General features: G+C 35.6%; 2 protein-coding genes across 6 annotated transcripts in view; one reads left to right on the top strand and one right to left on the bottom strand.

Annotated features, from left to right (window-relative positions):
- kuz (zinc-dependent metalloprotease kuz) overlaps nt 1–26,488 on the top strand; it is a 274,041-nt gene that overhangs the window by 179,205 nt on the left and 68,348 nt on the right. The gene's annotated exons all lie outside the window — the stretch shown is intronic.
- On the bottom strand, nt 13,103–14,158 carry LOC108658666 (ficolin-1-A). The gene is made up of 2 exons (XM_018111318.3): nt 13,322–14,158; nt 13,103–13,268 (listed from the first exon to the last, which is right to left on the bottom strand). The coding sequence occupies exons 1-2, from the start codon at nt 14,098–14,100 to the stop codon at nt 13,145–13,147; spliced, it is 903 nt and encodes a 300-aa protein (XP_017966807.2). The 5' UTR covers nt 14,101–14,158; the 3' UTR covers nt 13,103–13,144.

A 26,488-nucleotide genomic window follows, 5' to 3' on the forward strand; every position in this document is an offset into this window, starting at 1 on the left:
TTGTTAATTCATTCTGACTTGTGGTCGGTGACATGTGGCCGGTTATTGAAAAATGAGAACGATACAGTGGAACAGAAAGCGTTGTTTGATAGCAAAGATGAGAAGGCTCTAGCTAGCATTTTGTTGTCTGTAAAAGCATCGCAGATAAACTGTATCAAGCATTGTGGAACCGCGAGAGAAGCTTGGATAAAATTGTCCGAGATCCACATGCCTTCGGGACCCGCGCGTAAAGTACAGTTGTTCAAGCAATTGTTATATATGAAAATGTCAGCTACAGACAGTGTACGTGAACATTTGGATAATTTTTCTAATGTCGTAGAAAAATTATATGAAATACAAGTGAAGGTGGCTGATGAAATGCTTGTAATAATATTACTAGCAAGTTTACATGAAGAGTTGGACAATTTCGTGGTCGCTATCGAAACACGGGACACATTGCCTTCATTTAGCGCTCTAAAAATCAAATTGTTGGAAGAAGGAGAGAGGCGCAACATAGGCGAAGTAGGTGCAAAGGGCGAGAATACAATTTTTTCGTCGCGTCCAACAAACGGTAAAAGGAACAAGACAAAGAAAGACCCGAAAGACGTGAAGTGTTGGCTGTGCGGGCAAAACGGGCATTTCGCGGCGAAGTGCAGATTAAGAGAGAGAAAGGTTGATAAATACAACGAAAGCGAAAAAACGACCGAAAAGAACAGTAAAACGGTTTTTTCGATGTTCTCTTTTCTTGGAAAAATCCAATTGACAAAAAATGTCTGGTGTGTGGACAGTGGTGCTACGGCTCATTTGTGCGCGGACAAATCAATGTTTATTAATATGCGTGAGCACAAAGAGAAGATAAAACTAGCAGGCGATAATTACATAGAAACTGAAGGTTGCGGGAATGTGTTGATTAAGTGGAAAAAGAAAACGATCGAATTGGCCGACGTTTTATATGTGAAAGAATTGCAATGCAATTTTATATCTGTGTCAAAAGCAACTGAAAAAGGGTTAAAAGTAATTTTTGAGAAAAACAAAGTGTTTGTTAAAGACGGTAACAATGACACTTGGCTAGTTGCAGAAAAACATAACGATTTGTTTTTATTTGAAAGTAGTATGAAAAATGTAGTTTCAGCTAATGTGAATGCAAATATGAATCAATTGGTGAAATGGCATGATCGGTTCGGTCATTTAAACTTTGATAGCCTAAACAAAATGATTAAAAAGGGCATGGTTAATGGACTTACAGCTAGTGTGTGTAATACAAATGACTTTGTGTGCGAAACGTGTGCAAAAAGCAAAATTTGCGTGAAGAAGTTTCCCAAAGTGTCAGAAAATCGCTCGACAGAATTACTAGCTTTAGTTCATACAGACATTTGTGGTCCTATGCGTACGACATCACAAGGTGGAGCGCGTTATTTTGCAACATTTATTGACGATAAATCGCGTTATATGTCGGTGTACATGCTAAAAAATAAAAGTGATGTGTTTGAGAAATTTAAGGACTTTAAAAGATTAGCTGAAAATCAAACTGGAAAACGCATAAAGGCTATAAGAAGCGACAACGGGCGTGAGTACCTGAGCGGTACATTTGAAAAATTCTTATCGAGCCATGGTATAAAGAGACAACTAACTGTTCCCCACACTCCACAACAAAATGGTGTGGCGGAACGCGCCAACAGAACACTGATGGAGATGGCGCGAAGTATGATGGTGCATGCTGGAGTTGGTGAATCTTTATGGGGCGAGGCGATAATGACGGCTGCGTATCTACGCAATAGGGCTGAAACCGCAGCTTTGATTGGCAAAACTCCATATGAGGATTGGTATGGGAAAAAACCGAGCGTTTCTCATCTAAGAGTATTTGGTATCGAAGCCATTGTATTAAATAAAAACCATAAAAACAAGTTTTCAGCAAAAGGCGAGCAGCATATACTGGTAGGTTACTCTGAAACCGCCAAAGCTTATCGTCTGTACAACCCTGTCAAGAGAAGCGTTGCGTTATCCCGAGATGTTGTGTTTTTAGAGCACAAGTTCAGGAAAGGATTGGAGCACGACCAAGGATCATCACGTGAGTCAGATGTGCTAATCCTTGAGCCAGGGGAAAAACTTGATTGCGAGCAAAATGATGAAAGTCACGACCCTGATGAACGCAGCAGCGATCGGGACAGCAGCCATGGGCGCAGCAGCGATGGAGATCGCAAAGAGAAAGTAAGCGTGGACGCAACTGTTAATGCTCCTCGCATTGGTCCTGGGAGACCAAGGCTGATTCGAACCGGCAAGCCAGGCCGACCTCGAAAGCAGCACAACGTACTTGGGGCTCTGGTTGCCAGCAACGTGAAGGTGCCATTATCCTATGAGGAGGCGTTGAAGAGTGCTCATGCATCAGATTGGTGTGATGCGATGAAGCGGGAGTATGACGCACTAATGGCCAACCAGACATGGCAATTGGCAGATTTGCCGAAAGGACAGCGAGCTGTTGGATGTAAATGGGTATACAGCCTAAAGCGTGACAAAGATGGACAAGTAGAACGATTTAAGGCACGATTGGTGGCAAAAGGTTGCTCCCAGCAGTATGGCATAAACTATGCAGAAACTTTTTCTCCGGTATGCAGACTGGAGAGCGTGCGATTCATCTTTGCACTGGCAGTGAAATTGAAACTGCATATACACCAAATGGATGTATGCACGGCATACCTCAACAGTGACCTGAGCGATACAGTGTACATGAAGCAACCAGAAGGGTACATTGATCGGGCTCAACCAGCTAAGGTGTTGATGCTGAAGAAGGCTATATATGGATTGAAGCAATCAGGAAGGGAATGGAACACAAAGCTAAATGATGTTCTGATTGGTTTGGGTTTCGTGGCCTGCGAAAACGAGCCCTGTCTTTACCAGCATATAGGAAAGGATAAGTTGTCTTTAATCCTGGTATATGTTGATGATTTACTTATAGCATGTCAATCCAAAGAGGACCTGGTTAGCATCAAGTCGGCGATTTCGAATGCGTTTGAATGTGTCGACAAAGGCGTGCCTGAACTGAGCATGGAGGTGATGCGTGAAGATGAGCTTGGGCCTATCACCATAGGCCATTCGCAATACATCAAGGAATTATTGCAGACTCATGGTATGGACAATTGTAGGCCAGTAGCAACTCCATTGGATGCGGGATTCCTGGACTAAGCATATTGATATAAGATATCATTTTTGTCCGTCAAGTAGTTGACGAGGGTCAAATTAACTTAAAGTATGCTTGTACAACAGATATGATTGCAGATATCATGACCAAGAATCTTTGTAAGAACAAGCATGTTAAATTTACTGAAGCGTTAAGATTGAAATGAATTATGTTAATGTTAAGTTAATTTGAAGTCGATTATGTAAAATGAATTTGAAATCATAATCGCATTGAGGAAGGGTGTTAAAGAAAATCTTTCTGTTACAATGCGATATATCGATAAGTACTATATGTTAACGAACATTACTCTGTTATAAGCGTCAGTCTCTAATAAACCTCTGAATCGAATAGATAAATACCAATCATAGCGAATAAATAAACAATCTTCCGTCAATGCCATTCATAAATATAGCCGAATTGCCTGCAAGCAACAATTTTTTCCATACATATATATTTATGTATTTATATTTATTAAAATATTCGAATCTTTAAATTAAAAACAGATTTCAAATTTGAATATTGATTTTTTTAAAAACGATTTTATTAATATGCATTAAAACTAAAATCTACTTGCTGTAATTTTATCTCAGTTGCTCATGATTTATTTAATTGTATTCACATCCGTTAAAAATATTTTAAAAATGCTTATTGAACTTAGATTAAAACGCCCCAAAAAGACAAAAAAAAAACGTGTTAGAATTTAAGAAAAATAAATATGTATTATACACATTGATATGTATTATTATTATTAATTAGTATTAATAAAATATTATATTATTATTTATTTAAAAATTTTGTTATTTGTTGTAATAACGTGTTTAATTTTTATTTATTTTTTGTCCTTTTTTTCCTAAATATAAAAATATATTCAATGCTAATATTATAAAAAAGTTAATAATACAATTAATAAAATAATATATATAAACAGTTTTTATAAGATGTTTTATAACATTATTTCACTTATTTATTTAAGATATTATTTTAATTTCTAATTTCCGTTTGCCATTGGTTTAAATAATTCACAAAATAAGTGTGAATATGGTTATAATTTATTAATTTTTTTATTTTATTGAGTCGATTAATTCAAAATTTGATATTTCCTTACGTTAAGTACTTGTTATTTTAAGTAGCTTCTAAATTCTTGCAAAAATGTAAGTTTTGGCTCGCTACGGCAAATACAGTTCTCAAATTACATTTTGTGTATTCGAGTTACAGTTCTATGCGTATATTTTTGCACTGAAATGTGTTGATCCAATTTTCATTTTATTTGTAATTTTCCGAAGAAATTCCATTTGTTTGCCTTTCTATGCAATTCTCAGATGTCGCACTGAATATCTTCCTTCAACTAATTCGATTGTGTGGCAATAAAATATGTTTCTTTAAATGGCATATGCATGATATTTTGGCCAAGTGGCAATCCAATACAGACATGCGTATATACATATGTATGTATGTATGTATATATGTGTATTGCCAGGCAATCGCTGAACTTTTGTCTTACATTTTCATTTTTAGCACATACATAGATGTATGTATTTCGCTTGGAAAAAGTTGTGTGTAAATATTGATTACGCGCATATCACGTACGCTACTTGAGCGCTAAGATTTTCGCATTGGTCCCTCCCACCACGAAACACAGACACACACACACACGCATATAAATGCTGTATTGTAGAAAGAAGTACGCCCAAAGTGCTTAAGAGTATGAGTGCTCCACCTAGATGGGAACTTGAGCTTTGCTTGCTTGCGTGTGTATGGCTTAAGCGATGTATGTATGTATAGCATATGTATGTATGTGAAATGTGTGTGTATGTGTCTGTGTCGTGTGGCACACGTCCTTGTGCTAGTTTCCAGAGTTGCCTGCTGCTGCTGCTGTGGCTGTGGCTATGGCAGCCTTTTGGTTGGCTTTTCGCTGACGACTGCCTTTTTGGCTGCCTGCCTGGGAAATTGAAAGTCGCTTTTGCCGCTGCTGACAGTGGGAGAGAGCGAGAGAGCAAGAGGTTGCTGTTGAGGCTTCAGTATTTCAGTGGGGGGCTTTGCGGCGCAAGACTTTTGCGAAAACATTTAACGTTCAGTTGAAGCTTCAGGACACGTGCTGCAACCATCAATTGAGCTGTTGTTTGCCATTTATTTACCTAGGCTGTGCCTCTGTCATGTGTTAAGTGCTAATTGGGTTAGCAGTGCGCTAGCTACTTGAGCTAACCTGACGCTACACGCCTGCTGCTCCTGCAGCCTCCATTGCCCACTGTCTTAATTTGGCCAATAACTGGCACCACAATGTGCCGCTTGGCCAGCTCTCTGGCTGCTTGATTAATTTTTAAAATTACCTAATGGCTAATGCCGCTAATTATATCAAAGTGTATCCACGTTCTCGCATGTGGCAAGACTCTTCGTCGTCATCGTTGCCTACTTTTTGCTCTCATTTCTTCTTTTTTTTTACTTTGGCTAATTAAAGTTTTAAGTACTTAGCCAGAGCAACAAAAGCCAGCAGCTGTTTCTCTATTATTTTAAGCAGAAAAAAAGAAAAATTCTGTTAGCATGCTACGTAAATGTGTTTGCTGAAAATTTTAACTAATTAGTTTTAGCTGAGTAAAAAAAATAATAATAAAAGAGATGTTGCTCAAGGCTCGCTTCTTTTTCGGGGGCTTTGTCAACATGCGTTGAGAGCTGCACATGAAATTGCTTTTTATAGGAAGAAGTTTGCAAAGAACAACTTTGCAATTTCAATATGTGCTGAAAGAATGTGTTTTTTTTTTTTTTTGTTTTTAATAAAAGTTAGAGAATATTTGTTTTAGCTTTTATTTTACTTTAAATTTAAATTTATTAAAAAAATTTTAAATATTTAAGAACCAACAATAAAACAGATTTAATATTGTTTGAGTTCAAAATTTATAATAATAATTAAATTTTTTATTAAATTAGATAAACAACATTTTAATATTTTTTAAATTTAAAATAATTTTTAAAAATAGTTGAAAATATATAAGAAGAATAAGTTGAAAAGTAATGAAAATATTAATATTTTTAATTTTATAATCTATAATATTTGTTGAATAATATTTGAAAAATAATAAAAAGTATTGTTAAAAAATATTAAAAGTATTATTAAAAATTGTTGAATAATATTTGAAAAATTATAAATGTACACAACTTTATTGATTTTTATTATTAAATAATTTATAAATTTATCGTTATTTAATTTATTATTATTTTCATTCTGTTTTGTATATCATTTTGTGCTTTAAATCTTGCTTTGAGAGATTTAAGAATTTTTTTCTTGAAACACAAACATTTTTTAAGCACGCGCCCGGAGGCCACAGATCGAGCCATTAAAAAATATTATACGCCCGTTGGGACGTGGCAAATACAAATTTTGAGTATATTTTATTGCTTATGGGCCGTGATAAGTACATGCACGCGTACACCTACATATGCAGATGTTACAAATCTAATCTTATCTAAATAATAGAAACAAGTCAGCTTACACTTATCGAAGCTGTGCGGCGCAAAGCCAACAAGTTGGCTAAACATTCGATTTATACGCATTAATTCCATTGCTAACAAGTAAAAGCCAAAACTAAAAGCCTTTCACACACACACACACACACGCAACACGCACACTCACACTTACTCCGTGGGCTGTTTTGTGGATAAAGAAGCTGCTTAGTCAACAAATTTTCTACAGAGTTCACTTGCAGTTGAGCTGGCATTAAACTATTGCCATACTATATTCATATTGTTGGTTTTGTTGGCTTTTCAAGACAAGTTGAGGCCTCTCGCTCTCTCCCTCTCTCCCTCTCTCCCTCTCTCTCTCTCTCTCTCTCTCTCTGGCTCCTTCCCTCTCTCTGTCACGCTGCCTATCCCGCTGGCTCGCTGTCTGTCTGGTTTTAGTAGGCAGCCATTTGGCTTTTGGCCAGCCAGGCGCGTTGAATGCGCGTTGGCCTTTATCTGCCTTGCATATCAAATGGGGCGCTGCTGACGACAGGCTATCCGCAGCAGCAAGGACTAGTGACAGGACACCACACCACTTTATGGCATTTCTTTGGCAACATCTTGATAATGACCAGTGACCCCGATATAAGAAACGTGCAACACATGCGCGTCCTCCAACACACTTTCACTTCCTGCCGGGTAGGCGAGACGCCTCCATCACGCAGCAGCAGCAGCAACATGCTCTCTTGGCAACACTTTCTCTAAGAGCTGTGCTTGTGGCATGTTGTTTGGGTTCCATTTCCTACACGTTGTTGTTGTTGTGCTTTGCTTTTAATGCACATTTTTTCACACTAAACACGTGCATAAATCATGAGGACTGTTTTATTTCTTTTTCTCTTATTTTTTTTTTTTATTTTGCTCAAGGCTAAGTGTGCTAGCCTGCAGATTTGCTTTGCGACTGCTCCGTAATGTCAGCTGGGGCATTGAGAGCGAGCAGCTCGACTCTGCCTTCTATGCAAAATGCATCAAATAATAATGCATAATGCAGCATAGTAGCACCAACAGCAGCTGCTGCTGTTGCTGTTGGTGTTGCTGTTGCTGATGCTGCAGCAGGACACTTGTCCTGATTATGGCTTGTGCCACTGTGTAAAGTGTCGACCAAATGAAACCAGAGTCGCCTTGTTGGTGGTTGCAGCAGCAGCAGCAGCAGCAGCGGCAGCAGCTGTTGCCATGTTGCAGCTGCATTTGCATTTCACTCAACCATCTGCCTCTCCTTCTCGCCCTCCATCAGTCTCTGTCTCTGTTGCTCTTGTCTGTTTGTTTTGACTGCTGCGACACGGGAGCCAAGCGCTTTAGCATTAAAATTTATGTTGAGCCTAAGACATTAAATTTTCTCATAGATTTTGTCAGTCTCACAGAGGGCCCACCCACTCTCCGCTTCTGCGTCTCTCTCTGTCTCTTTCCCTACCACTATGCCTGTGCCTCTGTTGCTGATGTGTTTATCATTTTATTTATGCGCAAATGTTGTTGTTAATTAGCTTCGAGTTTATGCAACTGCATTGAGCCTTTTGGCTTTGGGGCTGGGAGTCTATTAAATGGGCTTTACAAAATTAGATATACAATTTATGACCTGATTGTTATGCTAAAACATCCCCTAGAATCTCTATAGTAGGCACGAGGCTCCAGGCGCACAACGTCGTCATTTGAGTTTATAAAATTTTTACTGTTTTTTTTTTTTGTTTTATTAAAGGTAAAGAGAAGAATGGGATGTAATTTAATGAAATTTGCATTTAGAAAATGAAGGAAATAGATGGAAAATTTGTAATATAATATTAAGGGAACAATAGCTGAAATTTGTGTGTATATAAATGGAAGAAAAACGAAAATAGATACTTATTCCATAAAATTTTAATTGATCAATAAATTTTAAACTATTTTCTAATTTTAAAAAATATAAATTCATTATTTTTTCATATATATATTTTGTATATTATTATTTTTAATATATTTTTTATATTATTATTTTTTTATATGTATTTAATTTGTATTGTGTAATATATATTTTTATGTAATATACATATGTATATAAATTTTTTAAAATTTTTTAATATCATAATATTATTAACAACATTGTTTTTCAGTGTTTCTTCTATTCTATTCTATTTTTATTTATTTTTTTTTTTTTATAAATATTTTTTTTTAGTGCTTTGTTTTATTTTTTATTTTATTTATTTATTTTGTATTAATACTGTACAGTTTCTTTAAATTTTATAAGCCTTTGTATATTATCCATATTTCTTTATATATTATATTTTTGTATAATAATTCGAATTCCAACGTGTCCAACGCATTTTTCAAACCTTTTATCTGAACAGTAATAAGAATTAAATAAATCAGGAGATTTCTCACCTCTTTTTTCGATATCTAGTTTATACCCCACAATTTGTATAACTTTTACAATGCTTAAATTTCTCTGGTCATCTCTGGTTAGCAACGGGTCTCTAATTGGGGAATGTTCACTGTATTCATGTCGTTAGCCTCTGTCGCCTTTGATCCTGGTGACATTCCCCTTGAGCTGGCATTTAAATCATTCTGGCAATTGACTTATTTGGTACCGTTAGATGCTTGTTTGAGAATCGGTGGGTGGACATTGAGTTCTCTGCTGTTGCTGCTGCTGCTGATGCTGTCTGCCCCCTGTTTTCAAGCGCCTAGCTTAAGGCATAACTCTTGCCACGAATGGCAGCTGGCAGCAGCAGCAGCAGTAGAAGCTGAAGCAGAAGCTGAAGCCCCTTCTCACTGCTGCACAGATATTTACGCCCCAAAAAGCTGGCAATAAAATGCGCCCAGCGCCAAAGGAGCGATGCGGGCCACGCCCACACCGGGGGGACAGAGAGAAAGAGCTGCCTTTCAATTTCAGTTGGAAAAATACACACACATACGCACACACATTTTTGCATTGCAAGGCGCAAGGCAATAAGAAACGGAAGACCGGGTAGGCGGGAGGCGTGTCGGGAGAATTGAGAATTGCAAATGGAATGGCGCACTGCAATGACGACACTCTGCAATTGTTTGCACTTGCTCCATATTCGTTATGGATGCTCTAACACAGGGCATTACAGCTATACGGAAAATAATATACACAATAACAAACTAATAAAATTAGAGAAAGCTTTTATGGAATATAAAATAAATATTTTTTTAAGGTATAAAACATGGCAACACTTTCAATTTGTATATATAGTGTATTTAAGTTTCGGTTTAGGATGATAAACCTTTTTTCCCTTTTTAAGTTGGCCTTTTGTGCCTTTGGTAGGCAACTGCTGCAATTTGCGCGCTCGGCCTTTGTCGCACATGAAAAAAAGTTTTACAACAACAAAAAAAGAAATAGAAAAAAATGAAAACTCTGCACAACTCACCTATGAGTGGTAGGCGCACTAGGGGGCGTGTGCCTTGCTTTGTGGTGCATTTAGTGCACAAATTTGCAGTTTTCCTTAGGCAGCGGCTCATATGTTACTTATTTGCACCACGAACTGGCCTTTAAACAAATTGCATAAACATTTGTTACCCAACTAAAGCAGTTTTTATGCTCTTACACACAAACACACACATGTGTACACACATATATCTATGTGTTTGTGTGTGTGTGTGTGTGTAGGGTTGAGCAGTGAAAAATTGCATTTTTATAGCCGTCGCGCTCTGCTTTTACGTTCTTAAGTCCATTTTATACCTGTTGTTTATTTATGGCCTTCTTTTTCGTCTACCAAATGCGAAAAAATAAGGTAAAGAAAATCCTATTCAGTTGCTCGTTCCGTTGCTGTTTTCCCTTTGTGGCGGCAAATGAATATTTGAAAACGAAAAACCTACTCTGCGGCTGCTCTTTTTTATTGGCTCTTTGGGTATTTTAGGATTGGCCTAGATAAGAGGCCTATGCTAGATATGTGAATTTTTTTTGTAAATAACTATTTGCGGTTGCATCTATTGGAGAAGGACTATAAGAGTTATATGTCCTCTTCCTCCCAAAAGATGCAAGATGTTGTATGAAGTAAACAAAAGTTAAAAGTAACAAAAAAATAGTATGGATAATTTATGTTGAAAAATATGCTTTGTTGTTTAGATTGAAATAAAACTTTATTATTTGTCCTTAAAAAATATTATTAATATTAAATTTATATTTTTGATAAATTATAAAAATTATGTAAAGAAAGAAAGCCTGAAATTTTCTCAATTTCTAATATTATTTATTCATTATTTACAATAAATATATATATATTATAATTCTTGATTTATTTAAAATAAAGAAATTGTATTCTAAGCATTTTTTCCCCTTCTTTTTCTTTATAGGTAAGCTGTACGCTACGTGATGGAGGCTTAACCCAACCTTTTATAGTGACTTAAAAAATATCTATACCGCTTTTATATTTAATTTTAAAATTATGTTTATAACAAAATACCTTCGTCAACTATAAATTGATTTTATTACTTTAGCTAAGATATTTCTTAATTTCAATTTGGGTTAACGCGAGCGCACAATATTTAAGAGTTCCCATGGGACTCGCCAGTGGATGAGCAAAGTGAAGTGAGTAACAAATTGAAGCAGCAACAAGATTGTGGCCTGATCGATGGCCAGAAGCCATTCATTTAAAGGACATCATAATCAAATTGCAAAAGACAAACGGGCGGGTAAACAGCAAGCTGTCAGAGTATATGCGCAGTAGATGATATATACACACATATATATGTATATGTATGTGTGTGTCTGTGTGTACGGGCAAAAATTATTTATTAATTACTCACACTCGCTTTTGCAGATGCTGTGCGGCATTTAAATCAATATAAAGAGCTACAAAATGAAGGCATGAATAATTGATTTCATTTGCCATGTTCGCCTCAAAGCCACAGTCGAATTCCGGCTGCGTTACGGGTTACGCTTCGATATTATTTAAATGTTTTTTAACTTTTGACTTGGCGAAAAGGAGAAAGGTTGTGCATTTTCAGTGATTAAAGACAGAAGAGGGAAATATACTAGAATGTAGCATGATAATGGTAAATATTTAATATTTAATATCAACATAGCTCATCTATGACAGTTGTAATCCATTTGAGTGCGGCCCAAAAGTTTTGTTCATATTTGTATTTTGACAAAGAGAGTTCATAGAGTCCATTGAGTCGGCTATTGATAATGACCGAATATTGATAATGACTATTCGAGGCTTATCAGACTGATTACGCTTCTATTTACGAGAAAGTTATTTTTAAAGGTAGTAAATCAGCAACCAAAGTGCCTTTTCACAGTATTAATATTCCTAAATATTTAAATATTTTATAAATTAATTTAAATAATTTTCAATTTTTATTTGTATTTAATATAATATCAAAATTACTTTAAGTAACATTGTATATTTGTTTTCTGTTTTTCTATTTAAAAGACAGCTAACTTTAAATATAATTAAATTAAATATTTATTTTTTTTTTATATTTATTTATTTTGTATTTATTTTTTTCGTTTAGTATGCATGCATAGATAATAATTTAGAGCAGAGTTAATGCATGTATAAATGTATATTTTTATATTTCGTTTTTCCAAGTCATAAAACTAATTTAAAAGAAAGATATTATTCAACTAAAATATAAAGTTGAGCAAATATATTTTCAAAAATATATATATTTAAAAAAATATATCTATATAATTTCAAATTAATATTAAATTTGAGAAATACGAAACTCAAATTCGAATTGACTTCATAAATAATAATAAATTTTTGTTCACTTTACAATTGATGGGAAAATGAATAATTATATTATAAACAAAATTAAAATAGAAATTTATTAAAAAGTTTGCTTGCCTTTCAAATGTTTATAATTATATTTGATTGTTTTTAATAAATTTTGTTCCTGCATTTGCGCTCACATCGAGCTCTCTCGTTCTGTCTCGCCTGCCCCCCCAGAGAGCGCCAATGTGCTGCAAATATATAAATTATAAATTTATGTGTTAAATTTCGACGCGGCTTTGTCGCTGCCAGCGGCATCCATTTTGACATTATGAATTTATGCAAAGTCTGGAAAAAAGAACCTACATACAAATAGATGTATATACATATATACTGTATATACGAGTCTTTATATATGTGTACATTCGTATATATAGTACTTGTGTACTTTTATATTTTATGGCATATTTTCAGAGCATTTGTGTCCTCAAAAACTGTTTGTGTGTGTGTGTCTGTGTGTGTGTGGCATATATTGCAAATAGATGCATGAAACGTCATGTGATCCAATATGAAATATACTCGCACTAGTACACACTCACACAGACACAGAGTGGCCCGACAGTTGCACGCTTCGTCGCTCTGTCTAACTGACTTATGCGTCATTCGCCGCAAAAAAGGCAAATGCGTCCGGGTTGGGGCTGGATCGGCCCTGGGCCCATCGTGCGCCCTGCTGTTGCTTGTTTGTCTGTCACACAGTTTGACACTTGCAGCTTGAAAAAGCTACGATGGGACTTTTCTATAAAAAGCTGTTATTATTTTTTAAAAAAAAAGGTTCATGTGAAACGTGAATTTAATTGTATATAGGTCGTATCATCATCTGTGCGAATTTCATTGGTTTCATTTGCCAGCTGCTCCACACTATGCCCGCTGTATCGGCGTCAACTTCATTCGATTCATATACGCCATTCAGGTTGCTATCAAAATAGATGTTAATGGTAAAACTGCCAGAGAAACAGCCAAAACATACCTGTCCATGCACTTGTGAAACCACCAGCCCGATTTGTAGGCCATGGCGCACTCTTCATTCGTATCAGGCGTCGAGAATGTGGCATTAATGTGTGTGCTTAATGAATCGCCTGCGTTGCCCGAATATGCGCCGAGCTCACTTAATGCATACGATGCAGCCGCATTATCGATTCGAAACTCGCTGTATTGTGCGTGTCGCACCTCATTGTCCACATCCTTCAGATATATAATTAGTTCGTGCTTGTGCCACTTGGTCATGCGATGCAGTTTTTCGAGTCCAATGAAGAACTCAGAGCGCAGATCCCCGAATCCGCGGCGATATTCGATCCAGTTTCTGTTGAAATTAACACTGCCATCCAGACGCCGCAATATGACAGTCCAGCCGCTGTCAGCCAAAATCGAGTCGCACAACACCGGAAATGTATCGATGCCCGGCACTTTGATATCCTGTATATAGCTGCCCATATCCGGCAAGCAGCTCGCAGCAATTATTTTGTCAACTTCAGAAATCTTGTAGGTGATTTCGATTCGACTCACAGGCTTGTGCACATGCTTAATGTGATTTATAGTTATATCCACAGGATTTCCATCGTGCAGCAAAGGTTCTATATGATCTACAAAATATTCCGACCATTTGGCTTTGATATCTTTGATAAAATTTTGCGTTTGCTCTGTGGCATTCACATCAAATTCATTATTGAGGTTTTTAGAGCTGTCGTTAAAAAAGAGAAACGCTAATACAATACAAAGGAAAATACCAGCTCCACCTGAATCAGACATAATAATACGGAACAGCTAGCTGAGAACGATCTACACTCGGTTAAATTCAATAATAAACTGAATCCACTTGGGCACGCAATCTACTTGTTATTCATTTCAATGCACTTATGTATATGTCGAAGCACTAGTATTCTTGTTGAAGCACTAGTATTCTCTTGCTTAATTTCCATTGTGCAGCGAGTTTCGGCGGCGGACAAGTTCTAAACGTAACTGACCTCTTTGTCTGAACCATTTCTTGTGCTTGCCACCGAACCACACTCAGCGACAGCTACAAACGCTGTCGCCCAGCTACAACGGGACATTTCCATGCTAAAAATCATATTCCAGTCACAACACACCAAACGGCTGATGCAATATTCTTATGAAATTACAATAGTTGTGAAATAGCAAACAACTCTTATTTCACATACTGACCACCAAATACTCTCAATAATTTCACTATGCAAGTTGCGCTCATGTGTGACCAAAACAACCACCATACTCTGTCATAGAGCATTCTTTGTTCAAGGGCATCGAACACACAGGCTCGACTCACACTCGCACAAGTTCGAAGGCACGCATAAAGGGAAATAGAAGCACAATTACAATGCGCGCAAACAAATTAGTACTACTTGCTCTTCGACACGGCCATCCTGACCTTAACACGGCCTCGTGTAATATTATACCAAGCTTTTCCACATACATCAATTTATTTACCAAATATTAAGCATAAGATTCCGTTTTATCTCATAAATTGATCCATTACAACTGAATATCTTTTTACATTTTTTTCTTCTTACAGTTTTATATAAAATCTTATTTCCGATTTTAGTTTTATTCTTAGGTTGACATAAATTTATCTTCCTACTTAGCTCAAATTCTTCATAATTGTTCGCATTATCATAACCTTAGCTCGTTCTACATCAAATTATCTCATGTGCCACACGCTACGATCAGAACATTTCACCATCTCTTATTTCATTACTGTCTCTTGCAACAGTGTCTCTCTCAATTACTTCATTACTGTCTCTTGCGACAGCTTCTCTCTCAATTACTTCATTACTGTCTCTTGCAACAGCTTCCCTTTCAATTACTTCTTTACTGTCTCTTGCAACAGCTTCTCTTTCAATTACTTCATTACTGTCTCTTGCAACAGCTTCAATTACTTCATTACTGTCTCTTGCAACAGCTTCAATTACTTCATTACTGTCTCTTGCAACAGCTTCAATTACTTCATTACTGTCTCTTTCAACAGCTTCACTTTCAATCAATCCATTACTGTCTCTTTCAACAGCTTCACTTTCAATTATATTCAAATCTTCGTCGCAACTTTCCATTTCAATTGGTACATACCCCTCCGGTAACTTCTTTATATCATCATGAGCATACTTGTAGTTTCTATTATTCGTCAATGACTTGAGAATGTACCTATCTCCGTCTAACAGTTCAGATATCTGCAACGGCCCTCTAAACTTGGGACTTAATTTCGTCTGATGCCTTTCTTCATTCCTCAACAACACTAGTCGCCTATTTTATATCTAACTACTTTAGCTTTGGTTTTATCAAATCGCGCTTTATTGTAAGCTCCTGCTGCTGAAATATTTTCCGCTGCCCGTGCTCTCGTTTCTACTTGCAGCCCCAAAGGACGAGCAACCTTACCAATAAACAATTCTAAAGGACTTGCCTTTGTTACACGACTTACTGTACAATTTAAGGCTAACTGGACCTCTCGATTGCTAGTCTCAACTGCAGTTAACAGATTTTCAAGGTGTTCATAGTCCGTTCAACTTGTCCGTTTGCTCTACTTGCTCCCGTCGCAATTAAATGCAAGCATATTTTCTGTTTAGAACAAAACTCGCTAAACTTTGTGTTGGCGAAACACCTACCCTGGTCTGCGATTATGAGGTTTGGTACTCCAAACAATGATACAGCTGATGTCACAACAATTATGCAGCTCTTAGCATCAATCTTGACCGTGTGTGTTAAATAGACAAATTTAGTAAAAGCATCTATTTGGACAATAACATACTCCTTTTGATCAGACTTCCCACTTAGTTTTCGACGAACTTTCGTATATACTTGGACATGTTTTCAAACCAGTAATAGTCATAGGCCTTATCCAACGTCTTCTCCCAGCCTAAATGCATAATTGATTCATGAATCTGATTTATTACAAACCATCTGAACGCTCTTGGGACAATTGGCAAGGATCTACCATTCTCTTGCCCTCTCTATACTGCAAATCAAACGTGAACGTTTGTAAATATGCCCACCACCTTTGTGAGTTGCAATCAGTAAGAACGACGAACTCTCTGCCCGTCAAATAATGTCGGAAATGCTTTATAGCCATGACAACCGCAAGAGTTTCTAATTCGTAAGAACGGTATCGTGACTCAGCAGATGAAGTTGCCTTACTGAAAAACTCAACGACATGAGCCTTATTGTTGATTCTATGTAATAGAATGGCTCCGTATCCTGGAGCACTTGCATCCGTATGCAACTCAATCGGGTATTGGGGGTCAAAGATTACTAAGACTGGCTTCTGCGTAAGCAGAGAAACAACTTTTTCTCTTATTTGTTTATGTTCTGGCTTCCAGACAAACTCGTTCTTTTCCAACGTCCAAATATATAATGGCTTCATCGAACACGAAAATTCTTGTATAAATTGCCGAACATATGATGCCAATCCGATAAATTGTCTCAAGGCCAAAACCGACTTATACAAAGAAAAAAAAATATAAGTGTCGTGTCTTCACAATATTATGAATATCGTGTTATCACTATTATAAGCATCGTGTCATCACTATATTTCAAGATTAAGAGCGTAAAGAGGAAAGAATAAAATGTACTTCACAATAACGCTTAAGGTTGTATGTGTGACTATGCGACTGCCGTTATTTCAATTCCATTCGTTTCTTCCCCGATCCGTTATCCTAACCTGGCAGACGTCTCTGTCTGACGCAGTCTGGGCACGACAGTAAATTAGAGCGAGACAGACACAACAACCGCAACACATACATGTATGAGCGAGCGTGCGCGTGCACCCACACAGAACAGCAGCAAGGCCCAAATATATCATCATTTGAACAACGGTTTACAATTTTCGATCTGATAACTTCAAATTTTCCGGGAGACATAATGATATGAAACCCATTAGACAATATTTCTCGATCAATCACGACACCTTTTTTTAAGTTTTCATCCCCCAAAACATGAAATAGTATCTCAATGCAAAAAATTGTTAATTTTTACATTACCAAGTATTTGCAATGTACTACAAATACTACCATTGCCAATACCCTTTAAAATTACTACATTATTAATTCTTTTACCAATTAACTTAGAACTTATCTTTTCTTTGACCAATGAAAATTCCGCACAAGTTATGTCAGGATAACATGTTTGTGAAAGCCACTGCGATGCACTGCCATCCAACGCTGCACTCAAAGCCATCACTAATGCACTGCCTTTTATGAGATTTTCCGCCATGATGATATTCACTGTAGCGCACCATGCTGCTGCGTCGGCGCCAGCAACTTCTGCGTTGAGTTTTGGCAACACTATTGTCTTATTATTTGTTGTTTCAGTTGCAATGCTTTACAAGCTCGATTAAATTTTTATTTTGTTGCTCAATTAATATTCATAGAGGCTCATTCAGAGTGGTAGATAGTGAGCCGAATCCCACTTCTGATGTCGAAGCACTAGTATTCTTGTTGAAGCACTAGTATTCTCTTGCTTAATTTCCATTGTGCAGCGAGTTTCGGCGGCGGACAAGTTCTAAACGTAACTGACCTCTTTGTCTGAACCATTTCTTGTGCTTGCCACCGAACCACACTCAGCGACAGCTACAAACGCTGTCGCCCAGCTACAACGGGACATTTCCATGCTAAAAATCATATTCCAGTCACAACACACCAAACGGCTGATGCAATATTCTTATGAAATTACAATAGTTGTGAAATAGCAAACAACTCTTATTTCACATACTGACCACCAAATACTCTCAATAATTTCACTATGCAAGTTGCGCTCATGTGTGACCAAAACAACCACCATACTCTGTCATAGAGCATTCTTTGTTCAAGGGCATCGAACACACAGGCTCGACTCACACTCGCACAAGTTCGAAGGCACGCATAAAGGGAAATAGAAGCACAATTACAATGCGCGCAAACAAATTAGTACTACTTGCTCTTCGACATATATGTATACTTACCCCAGCCCAGCACTTGTTTAGATTGAATTATATATGCGGCTAGACACATCTGTTTATATATAGAATTTGAGTTACATGTACAGATATTTCATGTGCACAATTTATTTTTCATTAAATCAAATAATAAGCGTCACTCATGTAAAATATTTTCCAGTATAGAAAAAATTTGTAAATATATATATTTTTGTAATATTTTTTCATCTCATTAATTTCACACCAATTTTTTAAAATCTTGCAATAAAATATTTCTGTTATCATGTATGACTTTGTAGTGAAATATAATCTGGAAGAAAATCAATAAGAAATGCAATGAGAATAAATATAAATATACATATATATAATTATATACTATAAATATTTGCATGCATATGCAATACATATGGCTGTGTCGTCCCACTGTACCGTCTCATCTTTGGCATTTTCTTTATTTGTTTACTCAACTTGTGCGACGGTAGCAACAAATAGCCAAGATGCTAACCGACAATTACAATCCCAGCACAATTTATTCATGTTTTGCAACCTTTCTTTGGGCATTAGACGACAATGACGATGACGACGATGGCAGCTATTGTTTACAGTGGGGCGACAATGGCGCCGGCTCATTGAGTCTGACGAGTCAGTCACTCTCTCAGTCAGTCGGTCCGTCACTCAGTTGAGTCTGAATCACTCACATATATGGAGTCTGGCATTTGGCCTGCCTGGCAACCGCACAGACACAGCTCCAGCGACTTCCATTTTCATCATAATAAAGTCTGTTGAAAGGAAATCGATATGCTGGTAACTTAATCATGGAATGAAGTCGACGTCAAGTTCTCTTTTATATATGGTTCTATGCTCTTTCCATGGGGTATATAGGATTTCTAAACATTTATTAGAACATGTGTAATTTGAATTTGTGTTTCAGATTCAATAAACAATTTTTGTATATAATTTTAAATTTTATACATAAAATAATGTGAATATTATTGCACTTGAATTAGTGAAAAAGTAGTTCAAATATTATTTTTTATTTATATCATTTATTATTTATAGTAAACAAAATAAAATACAATAAATAAAAATGTATTTAAGTAATTTTATTTTATTATTAAACATGTATAAATATGTATTATTTATTTTTAAATATGTATGTTTTACATTAGATTTTTTAAAATTATTTATTTGTTTATATTTACTTTATTTTAGTTTATTTATTGTATTTTATTTAGTTTTTATTTTTATGCAAGACAATAATAATGTGAATGTATCTTGAATATCCATTCAATATGTTGGTAATCAGAGTGATATATATTTTCTCGTTGACTATATATTTCAGTTACACCTGAAGAGTATTTACTTGATACACGTAGTGCTGCTGTGGCATATGTTGTTGTTGTTGTATCATCTTCCAGATGTGGGCGCTGCTGTTCGTGCGTAGCCAACTACTTTTCCACTTGGAGTTTTGTTTACCCTATGAGCATTGGCAGTGCGAGTGGGCAAAACTTGTTCTTTGCGTCTGTTCGTGTCTAAAATGGCTTAAATAAAGAATGAGAATGAGGGAGACAAAGAATGAGAATGAAAGAGAGCGAGCAGAAAGAAAATCAAACTCTCTTTAACTATACGCTTTGGCTGACTTCAATCACTTGGCTCAACTTTCTTTACTATTTCCCTTTCCCAACAAATTTTGTTGCTTTGCCGTATAGTTTCTGCTATTTGTGCATTCGCTATATATCGAATGCAGGTCAGCGCGGTGCATTTTTGTATTAATTTTATGGCATTGGGTTTGAAGCCTTAACAGCAATTGAAACTGAAGTCGGCAAAACATTTCTTGCGCAACTCCAAGCAAACTGGATTCGAGTGGGAAAACTTTGCTCACAGAATGTCGGTCAAATGTGCTAGGCTACTTAGTATCAATACTTCGAATCGTAAGAATGTTATGACAGCACGATCCATCTATTCAATCTAGTTAACTTATTAGTCTTAAATAGTTCTGTATATGGGATCTATAAAATTACACAAATCATGTTGAAAATATGTTACATATGTGCTGTTGACATATTCTAGTTTTCATTCTGTTCTGAGCTTCTTATCTGCTGTAATGCCATTCAATTGGAATCTCTCATCAAACAGAATTGAAAAAGTTTATAATTTCCAATAAATATCCTGCTTATAGCTGCAAAACATTTCGAATCAAGAATTTTTTGTTGATTAATTTATTCTGATATTAATGCCTGTTTCATATTCTTCTAACTGAAATCTCAATTCAAATTGCAATTCTATAACTAACTATAATCAAATATAAATTTAACATTTATCACAATTTATAAACAATTTATGTTGCCTACTTTTTTGGGCTTAGTTGTCAGGCAGCGATATATTGTCCGATTTTATTTTTACAGTCCGTCTCATATAGCACCAGCAGCGGCAGCAGCACGTGACCTACATTGAATGTCGTTTGGTCGCTAGGAAAGCATAAAACAAAAGCAAAAAAACAAAAAAAAAAAAAAAATGAGATTTGTCCTTCAATTATTTGCTACAGGACTCGACGCTGAGATTTATTTATTTTATTTTTTCCCTCAGAGCTGGGACAAGGTAAAATAGAAGCGGCGAGCACGAGAGAATGCAGTACATATTTGATGTCATTTAAAGTTCATTAAAAATGAATGGCCAGCGTAAAAGGCAAATGACAGGCAGAGGGCAAAGCTTTTATATGAAAACTTCACTTCAGCTTCAACTTTATTTGATTTTATAGATTTTTTTTTCCTTTATTACTTTATTTACCAATTTATTTATGCGTTTGGTAGCCACAAAGTCCGTCCACATAGCAATTAGCAAAAGTTGTACAGTTCAATTGTGCGACACATTTTTGCTATCGTTTGGACAGTTGGTTCGAATTGTCATCAGCCAGCCACACAGAAACTCCCTATTGGTCAACAGCGGCAGCAGCAACAGCAACAACAGCAACAACAACATCAACAACAAATAAATTAACTTTTAGTGTACAGCTGTTGATACTTTTTTGATTGCTATCACTGCACGAAATCGGGAGTCGCTTTGCAAATAGTAACGAGAGTTGGAAATGCGTATACGCCATGCTCGCAAATATTTATACATACATATGTGTAAACATATACATATGTATATATATAACATTTATATATGCATATAAATATATATAATTTTGCATTTTGTACTTGCACTTGACAACTCTATGGCAGACAATGGATACGACAAGCGACAACAATTCCTTTAATGCGGTTGACAACTTTTCTCATTTTCCATCTGTATGCAGTACTTGTTATACATGTGAATGTGTGTGTGTGTCTTTCTATCTCTTTCTGTGTGTGTGTGTGACTTTTCCTCTTGATTATTTGTGTTGAGTGAGGTTTTTTAAGGGGTCTTGTTTCTTATTCTTTATTCGAGTACAAGTTACTTAACATTTTCTATTGAAATGCGAAGGATGGAAAAAGTGAATCGAATTTTCTAGCTGAGATGTAAATACTAAATCAGCTTGCTCTTTAATGGAAGTTAAAGTAACATTAACAGTAGAAGTTAAGGAAGCTGTAATATTTTAAGTCAAATTTAAAGTAGTTTTAAAAGTAAAAGTTGTTGAAGGACCAGTCCAGATAACATTTAGTTACAGGAACTATAATTATAATAGTAATACGAACACTAATAGTAATAGTAACAGTAACAATGACAGTGAACTTAATACTAACGGTAATAGTAACAGAAACCGTAGCATGCTCTTATTTTACCTTTAGTTTTTCCCATGTATAACTACAGTTTCCATCTATGTGTATATACTCCTCGTAAAAGCGGCAAAATTGTAAATAATTTCTAGTTTAATTGAAGTATTTGCCAACACTGGCAAACATTCCATATTTTTGTTTGATCCCCATGGTATTTATGCAACGCGCCCTTTTGATGCGTTGGACCGTCGGACCCACATTTCATGATAGAACTATTTTAATTACTATTTATATAGGAACAGCAACAACAACAGCAGCCTGATGTGGACATTTTGTGTAGTAGTTAGACGACCTAGTTTTTGTTTTTTCTGCATAGCTGAACGTTGTTCAACACTGTCCTGCTACAACTATGCTGAAAGTTATACAGAGAGCGGGTGTAGAGAGTTTATTTCTTCTTCGTTTCTATGTTTCATTATTTTGTTTTTTTGGCAATATGCGAGGAGTCTATATACAAAAATAAAATGCAAACATTGCGCACAATAGTTAAGTAAAATAAACAAAAACTTTACGCCTGTTCGGGCACATTTGAAACTTTATTCATGTGCATCAAGTGCTATTCTTGTTGTTGTTGCTGTTATTATCGTTGTTGTTGTTGCTCTGCCATTTTGTTATTCACTTCACGAAATAAAAAAACCACTACGAGTCTTTAAGACAGGAGTGCTCGTCCAACAGATACCTTGACTAGCAAAGCTAATGTATAGAATTTTTATTGATTTCTCTAGTGAACCAAGCTATGCTCTGAAAACAACGAAATTGATCGATATTTATTAATAATATCAAAGTTAAAATGAGCTATTGAATAAAGTATTAACATCTTATACTCTCTGGTCTATGGTTAACGTTGTTTACCAAATTGTTGCACATAGACAGACGAACAGATATATGAGGAGACAGCTTGACAAGCGCCATAAATGAATCGATAGATCGATAAATACCTAGATCAAGATCGCATATAAATTGAACGGGTAACAAGTTTTTTTCTACCTGTCACATACGTAGAAACAAACACAGCTATGCCTATAAAGCGTATTTTCAATGGAGATGCCAAAAGAACTTAGATGACATAAATCGATAAATCGATAGCTCAGCTTTCTAACCAAAAATGATTGCACCTTGATTATATGAAATACCCATTCAGTGCATTATCAATGGGTATTCCAATAAACATAGAAAATAGGGGGAAAAACGAACAAAAATGTGTTTTTGTAGTTATTTTCTTGCTAAGTTTGAGTTGCTTGTTTGTTGCTGAGTGAATATTTGAGTTATTTTTTAATATTTTGTTTGTAGACGATTTTTTTTTAAGCTGAAACTGCTTTTTCGTTTTATTTCCAATTGTCAGAACGTTCCAGCTGCAGCTCCTTTTTGGCATAGTTTGCATGCCTTGTGAGCGTCTGTGATTGAAAGGCATTTCTAGCTACTTTTTTTTTGTACTTTTTTTTGGCAGATGTGATTTTTGCCCTGAACATTTGTTGCATGTCACATTGTTGCTGCTGTGTGCAACATAGTTTGCTGCAAGTAGTTCATGCTGCCGTCTCGGCTTACAGATGTTGCAACGTGCAACTATTAAATAGTTTTCCAGCCCCAGCAGCATCTGCCATTGCCATCCCAAGAAGCTGCCACAAGAACTTTTACGCTTTTGTGCCACTTAAATGTAACCCCTTAAAACATTTTCAAGATTCCAGATAACTTTTTGCCCTTTGCCCGGCTTTCTGCATTTTTCTTCTACTCTCCTTTTATTTTAAAACAAAAGCCAATTGTTTGTTGTTGATTTGAATTTTACTTCTCGAACAGAGAAAACTAATCAAAACTATACAAAGATTTCGTTTCGTTTGCCTCACTTCTCAGCTCAGCTCAGTTGGTTTGCCATTTTCAGTTCAAATCAACAAAAGGCATTTTTATTATATTTTAAACAAAAGTGGACAAAATTTGTGTGGTTAAAGTTTTGTTAAAGTTTTGTTAAAGTTTTTTTTTTTTTTTTTTTTTTTTTTTTTTTTTTATATATAAATATTTTTATGCTTTTATTAAAGCATTTGAAGAATGTTTAACGGAGCTGAGTTTATGGTTGTGGTAAGATTTAGTATCTTGATTTTATATTTTCCACATCTGTTCTGCATTACGAGATAAAAGTTTCTTCCGACTTTGCTCCGACATATTCGATTCACAAGCTTTTCAATGGATTCTGTTTTGCTTCAGTCTTAAGTCATTGTACAATCATTGAATAACAAAGAGAATAAACTAGCTAAACTTTTTAATCCGATTTCCATCATCAATATTATCAATATCATTAATAATTAAATTCATGTTGCTGTCACATTGATTTAAAGTCTTAATATTCGTTTGCTTAGTGCTCACTTTGAAGTCGTCAATAATTGGAAATCATTTAATTTAATTATCTAATTAAATAGCACATTGCTTGCAGACAATAAACTTCAATTAGCAAGGTATTTGCCAATATAAATTCCTTATTCCCCCCTCATAGTCGACTAGATCTTGGGAAAATGCTGCTGTTGTTTGATGATTAGTTTCTCTTTTAATCATTATCAATTATTTTACTTTATCAATTGACTAAACACCCATGCACTGACTACAATTTCATCAATCGCTCTTATATTATATCACTTTGCATGCTCAACATGATATCTAGATGGTATTAATAAACAATAAGGATAGTAAACATGCAGCATGTTTACCTAAAGCACTTGCTTGACTGCCTGCCAACTAACTAACTAGACAACAATCTAACCATCTATCTGTCTAACCGAATATTATAATTAATATACATCATAATGATGTTGTGTTGTCCAAAAGCTTTTGTTACTTGAGCCTCTGCCATTGTCTGGGGTCTGCATCGATTTTGATGTGCCCGATTCTGAAGCTCATTAGATGCATGTTTGAGCAGTATAGTACAGTGAGTATATTATATACATATACACATATGTCTATATATGTATTTTGCTTGCACAAATGCTTAGCATCAGTTGGAACAATATATTCGTAATTAATTATTGTTTGCGCATTAGACAAAATTGACTATCGGAACGTGATAATTTATTGATTCGAATTTTGATTGAACAGAAGGCACAGGAGTTCTACTAATAACACTCTCTATATATACTCTCTGATTGACAGACTTAACTGCACACTACTAAAGACTTAAAGACTCCATAATATCAAAATCTACAATTCATATATATTGTAAAATATTATACAAATTTATTCAGTTTGCTTTTTCTTAGAAATTTCAAATTCAAGTTGTTAATGTTGCAACAGCAAGAAGAAGAAGCATGAAGCAACATGGCGCATAATTAACGTCAAGCAACTACAAATTACGACAAATTAAAAGTGCCCAAGCAAAATGTTTTGAGCCTATAAAGGAAAATAGCGAAAAAATATAAACAGAAACAAAAAAAACAACAAAAATAAATAAAAAATAAAATGCAGTTAAAAAGTGCCCAAGCAAATCGGCGTATTATAAACTAAATGAAGGCAGCTATAAAGTAATTTAAATGTCGACCAGTGAGTTGAGTCGACGAGAGGCTAAAAAAAAAAAACGAAGAAAATAAAAGAAAAGTCAGAGAAGGGACGTTTTACACACATTTAATGAGCCGCCCGGGCACAGTGAGAAAAACTCGTTAACAGCACGGCATACAAAAGAAACTTAACATAGGAGAGCATAGGAAAGATGGAAATAGGTAGAGTGGGAAAGAGAAAGATAGAGAAGGAGAGGGCGAGAGAGAGTGAGGGAGAAGGAATAGAAGAGCTGTCGAATAAAAGAAAAGGTAGCAAAGTTGAATGAAAAGCTCAGCGAGTGGCGCAATATAAGAAAGGTTAGTGGTGCAGGGCTTGACTAGAGCTCGACTAGCAGATACCCATTAAAATCGAATGCCCAACATATTACTGAGTTAAATGAGTTCAATTTATTGATGGCAAGCATCAAATGAATGCTATGAAAAATCTTATATTAGTAAAATTTATTTTTTCTGACCTCATTTATTCATTATCTTTTGGTAATAATTATTTATATTATTTAATACCAAAAAGACGGATTTCTTAGTCTCTTACAGCTGGAGATCTTTTGAGATATTTATATGAATTTAAATATTATACGTGCTGTATGTGTAAGGTTTTCTAAATTATAATATAATTTGTTCTACAAGTATTTGACTCAGTCTTATCCCGCTTTTAATTCTTTTTTGAACATCACATTTACCCTGGCAATCGGAGTGATTATATTTTATATTATTGTTTACCTTCTTGGAAATTGGCACATAAACTTATATACACTTATATTACACCCAAGTAGCTCCAGGGTATTTAAAAAAAAGGGGGGACAATTTTCATTTGCGCCTGCTTGGGTTGAGTTCGATGGGGGGCAGTCGATCAATGTGGAGCATTGTGCGAGGGCTGTCAACGTTCGATGCTGGTCGAAACGCCAATCATTCAGCTGATTAGTTTGATTTTA

This window comes from Drosophila navojoa, chromosome 3 (assembly GCF_054131105.1).
Source record: "Drosophila navojoa isolate 15081-1374.11 chromosome 3, UAZ_NAV_1.0, whole genome shotgun sequence".
Lineage (NCBI taxonomy): Eukaryota > Metazoa > Arthropoda > Insecta > Diptera > Drosophilidae > Drosophila > Drosophila navojoa.

Bases quoted from the DNA above. Each gene is read 5' to 3' on its own strand.
- LOC108658666 (XM_018111318.3), bottom strand. From the start codon at position 14,100: ATGTCTGATTCAGGTGGAGCTGGTATTTTCCTTTGTATTGTATTAGCG. The intron at 13,269-13,321 runs GTATGTTTTGGC...CTATTTTGATAG, and splicing joins TTTCACAAGTGCATGGACAG to CAACCTGAATGGCGTATATG.